The 10,222-nt window shown below is 35.2% G+C and overlaps 1 protein-coding gene across 1 annotated transcript; it reads right to left on the bottom strand.

Annotated features, from left to right (window-relative positions):
- On the bottom strand, nt 1-1,809 carry LOC126840628 (uncharacterized). The gene is made up of 2 exons (XM_050576496.1): nt 1,643-1,809; nt 1-433 (listed from the first exon to the last, which is right to left on the bottom strand). The coding sequence occupies exons 1-2, from the start codon at nt 1,802-1,804 to the stop codon at nt 89-91; spliced, it is 507 nt and encodes a 168-aa protein (XP_050432453.1). The 5' UTR covers nt 1,805-1,809; the 3' UTR covers nt 1-88.
- Nucleotides 1,810-10,222: the final 8,413 nt, after the last annotated feature.

Below are 10,222 nucleotides of genomic sequence, written 5' to 3'. Positions count from 1 at the left end.
TTTGTAAATATAACATGTATTTTATTTGAAAGGTTTTGTAGAGCAACATAGAGAGGGTTGATTAATTATTGTAGGCTAGGTTAAATTATTATTTTTTTTTATAACAGCTCCTTTTGATGTTCAGTACTTGTAGCGTATTACGTGATTCCGGTGCTGCCGGTTGGTCACAGTTCATGAACGGCAAATATCTAAGCCAAGAATACTGACAGTATTGTTCTGTACCCTCTCGGCTGGTCGATATGTCTTTAACTGCGTATTCGATAGCTGCTTTACGTGCTGCTTCTTGTACGTCTGGCGATTCCAAGGCTGCAGCCAAATGCACTTTATCATTGTGTGATCGTCCATGTAATTTAGCTACATTATATAAAAGATCGGCAGGAAATCCTTTAGAATTAGCTTCTACAAGAGCATCTTCGAGATTGTTAGCGGTTACCTAATACACAATAATTAATAAATTGTTTTCTTACGTTATAAATAATTGTTTTAAGCACAGTTTCGATATTTATGAAAATACCCTCCCCCCTCTTCTAAAAATTTCATTTTAAGAAAAACCATGTTTCATTACCTTCCTTTTTGTTGCATATGGTATAAAAATATTTATTTTTTATTTTCAGTTAATCTTTATTATTGGATAATAGGAACTTAATATACTCGTATAATTATTTACTTAATGATATATTATATCATGCCATCATGGTTTTGCGGGCCGCAATAATGCAATATTATATATGAATCAAGAATTTCGAGCTGTAGACAACAAGATAAAAAAACGAAATAGGTATAGCAGAAATGCAGATGGTTTTTTGAATAGACTCCTATTTCCTTTACATTCGTTATTGTTGAAAACGGCCATTTTTTACACAGGTGTTAATTGTTTTTTAGTAAGACACTTCCTACAAAACCAAACTCTTCCAATAATTTGTACGATGAGTGTTTTTGCTTTAAACACATCCTATAGCGAGTAAAACGCATTCTGCGTAATCGAGTTATTATGCTAAACATAGGTTTAATGCCCTTCTAATTGTATTATTAAAGAAATACTACGAAACGCTGAACGTCTCTGGAAGGCTATAGGGCTGCTCAGTGCCGTTTGCTATGTGTAAATATGGACGAATGTCCTTTGTGGTAGGTAGGTCCTCGGTAAGTGTATGAATAACTCCTATTGACGTGGAAAACTGGCGGTTCAAAAAATTTCAAATTTTAGGTTTACAATTTCTAATATTTACGTGTCTTTTTTATGGTAGAATAAAAAAAAATGATTGAACCAAAAAAATATATTTCGGGGTAAATAATAATGACTAATGGCGCGCGAATCCGGTGTACACAATCGGGTAAGGGTGAATCGTTATTACAATGAAGCGGCCGAGGGTGACTGCCCTAAATAACCATATTACAGGAGTATAACAATACGCGGGGGCATAACCGATAAACACACACCTGTAGCTGATGTAGACCCCAAATTGGAATAGCAAGGCAGGTACATTTCTCGGTATTTTATTCGAACGCCGCGCAATGTGCCCGTAATATTATTGCCGGGTATTGTATTATTTCCAACGGCGGCCGAGTGTACGTCTCTTGAATGAGTGTACACAATAATACAAGAAAGGTCGATAAATCGTATACCCATCCCATATATTCTTACCTGCAGCGGTAGCAACAGGAGCAGTAACGGAGCGATTGCAAGAAATGCACGCAGGTAGTAGCTGCTGATGTTGTAGTAGTGGTCTGCCATGGCGAATATAATATTGTATACTGGCGCGTTTGTTGTTGGCGGATACCGAGGAAGCCGACCGAGTGAGAGCATTAGGTAAAAAATAAAAACACACACAGCAAACGGTGGAAGGTAAGAAATTTGACGGCTATTTTGATGGGTAACGGAAGCGCCGGGGTTATTACACACGTCTTGTGTTGCTGCTTACAGGTGCCCTGAGATTAGATACAATTGTATTCGCTTTAGCCCCCCATGCCGGACGTGCTCGTCGTCGTTATCTACCCCATTGTGTACACAGCGTACAAGACGTGTGCAATTTGTTAAAACGTTATTTTTTTTACCATATTATAGTCATTTAGTCAAACGTTCATTGACGGCGAACCGAGTCATTATTTCAGGGGGCTAAACATTTTAGTAAAACTAAGCAGCGAGAAGCTTCGTCCATGCACCCCACCCCCCCCCCCCTCTACTTATCTTGAGGCAGTATTCTCATTCGCAAATAGTAAAAAATATATTTATTTCAAATATTTTTTCCCTCGCAGATAATAAATCATTAGTATTTACCCCGATACGTTTGAAAATGATTGGAACAAATTTTAAGAGGCCTTTATACTTGGCGCATTTACCAAGGCGTATTGCATAGGCAATTTTTCACTAAAAATTACCGTTAAGCTAAGATTTGTAAGCGTATCCATTTTAACACAGTATAGAGGTTTTTTTGCCAAAAAAAAACAATAAACACATTTCGGCCAACAGTGTACTCGCAACATTTTCGAATTAAATTTTATATTATATGTATTTGTATACCGCAGTGTATCCACGTGCAGTTACTGCTGTAGGTATACCAATACAGAACATACTGGTCTTATAGGGGGGAGGAGAGAGGAAGGGAGTTATTAGACAGAACCAGAGCATACATAATATACTTCATAGCTGGTTCGAAGTAACGGTACATATAGTTTTTTTTTTTTGTGACAATTCGAAACACGGACTTTGCAATCCTCGGTTGTTTTGTCGTATCATTACATCATTACAGAGCGTTTTTTTATTTTCCATTATATTGAAAGACTGACTGGAAAAAAATAAAATAAAAATAGACCCGAACGGTAGGGCCTAAGCGACTTTACATAATATAATAGGAGAATAAAATGCAAATTTAAATATAAAACTTTTAGGATTTAAACTGTAGCTGGTGTATGTAATGGCATTTGCGCGACGGTGGGTATAGGCAACAATATGACAGAGTTCATCTTGACGTCAGTTTAAAATAAAATTATTTAAAAAAAAAAAAAAAACCTTTTAATGATGTAACACAAACTTATATTTTCAAAGGATTCGTGTCGGAGGACCGCGTTACAGTGTACACCCTTCGTTCTGTTATGACAGTGAAGGTAGTATATAGATAGGTACGAGGTAGTAGTGTATTGTTATTGAGTATAGTTTATCGCGTATATATTATAGTTTCTACATAATAAACAGTATGTAACGTGCGCCTTATTAATAGGTTGATGCAATACTATTATTTATAACCGTCAAAAACACATCACGTACACGCGCGTACACAAAAGAGGAAGCTGTTGCACGGATATTTTCTATACACTCCGACGGCGGACCCGATCGTTTTACAGAGGACGTTGTACATAATAAAAACGACACTGACAGGTTGACAAAAATAAAAAAATATATATAATTAACTTGACAGCCGGTTAATACGAATGCTATAGCAATATTATAAACACAAGTAGCCGGTTAAACGTCTATTACATGTTTAAAAAGAGACATTGGCGTGCACGTTGTGTGCTGGCATTTAATGTGAAATAGTTACGGGGTTTTTTTTTTTAGACTAATCGATAAAACAACTTATAAATATTCACAGCTTCTGTGTTGTTGGAGCAGGGAAAAGTTAGGTTCATAAAAAGTACTAAATGCTGCCTCTATGAAATTACCACCGCAGATGTTTTACTGTTTCAGACATTTGCGTCTTTCGCGTTGTCTTAAACGAGTCTCTATTTGAAAAACGTATAGATGCTTGATTTGTATTCGCCCGGTGGTGGTAAGATTCGAAACCAACTAAACAACCGATATAATAAATCATATTAGAAAATATGGTTTGTTTATTTATTATCCGTACGACGCGACGGGGCGATAATAATGCATATTATTATATTATTTTGAATATTAATTGTTTGTATGCGTGTACGCGCATTTAGCCAAGGGGCACTTTAGTGCTCTGAAACATTTCTATTTTAGGGACACGCCCACACTAAAAAAAAGAAAACATTAAAAAAAAGCACCAAAAACAACAAAATCCAAAAAACATACCTACACAACTACTTAATAAAATCTGGGCCTAAGGGGACACACACCTTGTTTGGAATATTACCTATTGTGGCCACAATATCCTCTATTTACTTTCTTTTAACAGGTATACCGTATAAGTATTAAGACAGGTTGGCCGTTAGGTTGTATACTCAAGCACCTCTTGTAAAATATTACGAATGTGAGATTTGGGTAATACTTTTCTTGTGGCCCGTGCTAGGATAGTATAATAATTATTTAATGTTAAAACTGATCGATGGTGACCAAATCATTTATTATTCCCCACCCTATCAAGATAATGTAAAAACTGTATTATTTTTCAGAGGAACTGCTGGGGTAGGTAACGCGTTCATAGCGTGTGTTTAAGACCATATACCATTTTGTTTGTGTGAGTCTTCAAACCTAATTTCTGGGTAATACTACACAAGTGACTAGTATCAGACAAGTAGTAGTAAAACTTTTGTTTGCTAATCTTTTTTAAGTCTTGCTCGTTTTAGACGTCCCTGCCTTCTTTGATCATGTCTAAAATATCATCTCAGAGTATAGTCTCTCTATTTTTATTTTTCTATTCGTTAAATTACAGTAATTGTATATATTAAGGATTACGATTCCAGTTTTCACGATTATTTCAGTTCTAAGAATTATACCTACTATTTCCAGGAGAGGTAGGTACTTCCTTTTTTAAATCAACCAACAACACTGTTACGAATAATACAAATAGTACTGCGTATACTATATAGATAGGTGTGTGTGTGTGTGTGTTAAAAAATAATTGGTAGCTACGAAATTATGCGTTATTCTTCGTGTTAATTTTCTTTAGTTCGTGATAAAACTTAAAAACCAGGTATTAATCCATTTTCTTCCCATAATGTTCTACGGGGGTCACAGCGTAGGTTAGGTTAGGTAGACGTGCAGCGAAGGGTGTGATGTTTTCCTTGTAAAAACAACGATAATGGCCATTTATAAACGCATATTCAAATTAGCATCGTACAGCACTTCCACGTAGGTATACTATACCCAATTATTATTCCCTCTAACTATATGGCGGTAAAATGTATGTAGGGCCAATTCAGAGACATGTGATATGATACCTTTAACACCTGAATCATTGCCCCGGTCGATTTATGTGTACTTTGTTATAGGGGTGAAATTTTACATTTTCACAAACTCAATTTAGTTATTTTCACTCTCTTTATTATTTCACTTTTGTTACATAATTATATAATATGTTCGATAATTTAATTAGATTGAAATACTGGGTCGAAGTTCAAACTTGAAGATCAGCTTTTATAGCTATTTACATAAATTAACTGCGAGTTAATAAAACGTCGTATTACTTTTGTCTTTCCGGCTAAATACGGTTTCCGTTTCGATAAGATAGTGTTAGGTTAAAAATAAACAAGTAACCTACTTGTCAAAGAACGTGAGCATTTGTATGGGCTAGGGTCAGGTAAGATAATAACTGTAAACAATCTAGGCATGTTGTGTAAGTGTTTTTTAGAAAAAATAAAACGAACAATTAACCAACCTGAACTTCAATTATTATTGTTTTGTTTAAAAACGCATTCAAATTTACCTCATTTAAACTATAGTTGATTTTATTTAAAATTGTCGTTCTAATTATATATCTGTAAACCGTAATATACTTAACCTTATATTTTTAATGACGCAGTTGTACTAACTCAACAGTAAGTCTGTTAATAAAACAATTCACACATTTTCTTTTTTTATTTTATTATTTATGTCTTTAAAAATTATTATTCATAAGAGTTTTTTCAAATGGGACGTCCAATATGCTTGTGAAATTTAGAGCATCCGGAGTTTGTGTGTTCGTTTGGAACGAAAAAACAATAACTTTTTTTAATTTCTCGGAGAAAGTCATAATGTTGGTATACACAAAAAAAATGGTATCCGTCAATATAATAAAATGTATATAATAATTATATAGGTTAATCGGTTAACCGTTATTAATATTAATTGTTTTTGTTCTTTAGCAACGCGAAAATTTTACCAATAATAGTTTTTGGTCTAAAAGATGCAAAATATAACATTAATCGAATAATTGAATCAGTCTCATGTTGAGTTCATACATTCTAGGTTTTGACATTTTCGTGTCTTTGCTTTGGCACGCGCCCGGGAAAATCGAGTTTTGTTATCATAACAGCTGATTTATCTGATAAGATAAGAGAGATAAGGGATAAGAGATAAGAGAAAAAGTTAATTTTTTTTTAGTATACCTACTTTACGAATCAATCATAATATATTTGACCTCGATTCGTTTACAATTATTATTTGATTACTCCTTCTAATCCAGTTGTACCTTAGTAAATAGTAATATTTTACGGTAAACGCGGAATAGTTTTTAATTGCCGAGTTTTATCCATACTGGCGGGGGTCCCCCCCCCCTCCTCTGTTTCCCTTCCCCTCGTGCGATAACAAGCGACGACCGTTTGCGGTTTATTGAACCGACGCGAAACGGTGTGTGACGCCGTTTGTCAACGCCCCGTGTAAGCGGTCTCGTCTTCGTGGCCACGAAGAATGCTCTTCTCCGCAGGCCGCGGCGGCGGCGGCGACGGCTAAGGTTCAACAGTATTTTTTTTCCCATGGCTTTTCAGCTGCTCGGCAGCCCCGGAAACACCGCACATACACCACACACACGTGTATGATATTATTATCCAAGACACCGTGGAAAAAAAGAAGAAGAAAAAAAACTACACGTTATGGTTTTATCGGATACCGCATACGATATAGGAGGTACCTGTATCGTCTTCTCGTGCAGCGTTGTTATGGCAATTGGCAACTTGTACGTGTAGCTGGCGTCGTTTGTTATTTGCCGTTGAACCGGTAACCGGTGTAAACGTATATATCGCACAAATCAATGACGCCGTCTTGTGTGTGCAAAATAATAATTACCGCCTCCGTTTAAATGTGTCCGTTTACCATCACCAGCAGCAGCAATAGCTTGTAATGATAGCGCACATATAAACGTCGCTGTCGCCTGTACGATCACGAGAATATATAATATACCCCCGTATAATATAATATAATATAATATAATATACAAAGTATGTACGCAGTGTACATAATATTAATATTATTATTACTACAAGTCGGTTAACGAGCCGACGCGACGGCGTGCTTGGCATTTGGCCAGAAAATGTAAACGATTTTTTCCCATTCGCGTCATGTGAAAAATTTCCCGTCCCGTCTGAACGATTCTCCCCGAGCCGTAATATTGTGCTGAACTACAACTTCAGGGCTTAGCTACACATTATCCGGGACCGCAGAACCGGGATTCCGGTTTGTCCATCGCAAATATTACCTCCACCCAAGTTTAAAATTGAAATAAATCCAACTTTATAGACCACGATAATTTTTCATTTCGTTCAAAATAAAATCTGCACTGTGTTTTTATTGTTGTTTTCCAAGTCAATCATTTTTATTGAAAAAAAAAAATAATAAAAGAGTTATTTCAGTAAGTAAGGTAGGTCAGTTAAGTGTAACTTTTAAATATATACTCAAATAATTGTGATCGTGTACACAATTTTCAGAAGCAGTTGTACTCTAGCACTAACCATTATTCACAATTAATTTATTAATATCTAATAGAATCAATAATATGTGTAATATATGCATTAATAGACTAAAATTTAACTACGAAAAACGCTTATTAATGAAACTATTTGTAGTTTCTAAATTTGATTCTAAGGTTCCTTAATTTTTTTTTTTTTGGGAGGGGGGGAGCGGGACACTCCCCTCCACACTAAGGTCTCGCTTTGCCAAATTTCTCGCTAGGTGTGCCACTGACTACAATGTAGACAAAGCGGATAATTTTCATTCGGTCGTCGTCCCTGTGTTCGATAAAATTACAGCTGCAACATAATATATTTCCCGTCAGATCCAATGTACACGGTACACCACAATTCGAATTGTATATAATTGCTTAACTCGGTACAGAATCGATGTAATTTTATCATTTAAATTGTGATTGTTCTGACCCGAGGAAACCGAATCAATGTTGGTGGCCCAAAAAAATGTAATATGATAAAATATGTGGTTGGATTCCAATTATCCGTTTTTCTTCAACGTCTCTGGAAATTGGTTTATGTCGGCCCCGGTCATTATTAACAATTAGTACTCACCCAAAACGCACCAGCCATTATGAAACTGTTATTTCAACCAAAATGTATTTCCATCGAATTTTGTCATCTTGGTCGGTTACTACTAAAATAATAAATGTCGATATTTTCCAGAACGATTAACCTATTTTTGAGGACATGGTTTTCAATTCATGTCCAGAACGGCCAATAGGAACGATAAATTTGAAATATATTTGATTAATTTTGGTTATAATATTTTTATCTGTACTGTCCCATTTTTATTTCAGCCCATTTTATAGGTAAATAGTATTTTTATTGCATTAAATAATGTCTCTTATATATATTTAGTAGCCATAACAATAATCATGAAATTCTAGGCTCACAACAGAAGAGCCACAAAACGTGATCGAATAAGAGACATAAGCCAAAAAAAAAAAACAACCATGGTTTTATATTGGTTTTTCGAAGAAGTTTAAAATGGAATACTTTAATTTAAACTAGATACAAAAACCGATCATTTTGCAGAGTGGGTTATTATTCTGACATCTTCGAAATACACGTATTTCTTTTTCCTTTCTATTAAGTTTGTTGACGACGTAAATGACTTAACGATATGTAAAATATATTTCGCAAATCCAAATTGCTTATTTTCTTGTAGCAAAAAAAAAAAAATGAAACCAAAAAAAATTAGTTTACTGTAATTTGTACAAACAAAATACATACAACTTTATCGCTCCGATGCGAAGGTATTGATTTTACAATGATATATTTTTTTTTTGTGTTTTAGTTGGATATTTGTCAACGATGCAAAACTAAATCGGTATTATTTCCTGTTGTCCCGATAATGAGATTGTCGGTTTTAACGTTTATCGCGCGTCGTTCGAGGACAAATTAGGGCACATATTGTAATAAATTAGTCACGCCAATGTTGCACCTAAGGTTTCTATGGGCTCCGTATCGACCGTGGTTCTCTTTTTAAGTGCATATATTTAACGACTCATCGGTGTGCCATTTCATATGCACAACTACTACCGATATAATATTATATAATACACGTGTGGCGATAATAACGACCTACGCTAATAACGCGTCGTACAGTCGAACATCCGAGTTGGTGTTTATCTTATCTATAACTAGTTTTTGTCATATTTTAACATTGACCGCGTCATTGATGTAAAATAATTCGAACGATCTATCAGTTCTCTAAGCACACATTATTGCAGCATTAAAAATACCGGTGTTGAAGCCTGAAGGACGATTAGCAACAAGGTCTCCAAGTTCAGTATAAATTAACTCCATCACACAGTCTCTGCGTCCTCTGCGATTGTACACATTGTAGATGAAAGCCGTTTAAAAATTGATAACGATCCTGAATTTGTTTATCTTGTTGTTTAATAAAATATATGTATAGTTTATCTTTCTAATTATTTCAGCATAACGTCGGCCTAACTCGCAATTGTCCTAACTTCAAAATGACAACTTTTCAGGAGAAGAAAAAAACGTTTCACAGTGCTGGGCTTGGGCTAGTGTCCTTGGAACTTTAACAGCCGATTTCATTGATAAATAAGTGTCCGATTGGAGTGATAACAGTTTCAAACGATGCACAAAATTATAATCTAGGTATAAGAAAATGTAATAATTCCGAAATCGCAATTTTTGGAGTTAGGACAATTGCGAGTTAGGCCGACGACGATGTACAAGATCACGACAGGACGCGTTTAGCCCTTAACAGTTTAAACCGTACTTTGTGTACATTTTTAATGGTTATAGGAACTGCCATAAAAATATATTCAAAATAAGCTGACAAGAAAACTATACTATATATATATATATATATATATAACGGCAAAGCTGCGCTATATGTCCTATAGCAGTGCCACTAATGGGGCGTTAAGTCAATCCAATAGGGTAGTAGGTACCGAAGGGATGATAAATATATTAGTAAGACTTGTATGAAATGCCATTTTAATCGTGCAATGCTCGACCGTCTTTCAAATTGTTTCTAGCAGAGTTCGTTGTGTGTGCCCGGAGTGTAGTTATTACTTAATCGCATTAAATACAATAGAAAATGTTTTTCCAGTTTCTCGAGTGG

The sequence above is a fragment of the Adelges cooleyi genome, unplaced genomic scaffold (genome assembly GCF_023614345.1).
Source record: "Adelges cooleyi isolate 19-005CV unplaced genomic scaffold, UGA_ACOO_1.1 ACOO_flye_CR_arks_rails_tigmint_CR_PRNA_376, whole genome shotgun sequence".
In the NCBI taxonomy this organism is placed as follows: Eukaryota; Metazoa; Arthropoda; class Insecta; order Hemiptera; family Adelgidae; genus Adelges; species Adelges cooleyi.
Note: the sequence above shows the minus strand (reverse complement) of the source record. Positions and strands in the feature narration are given on the sequence as shown.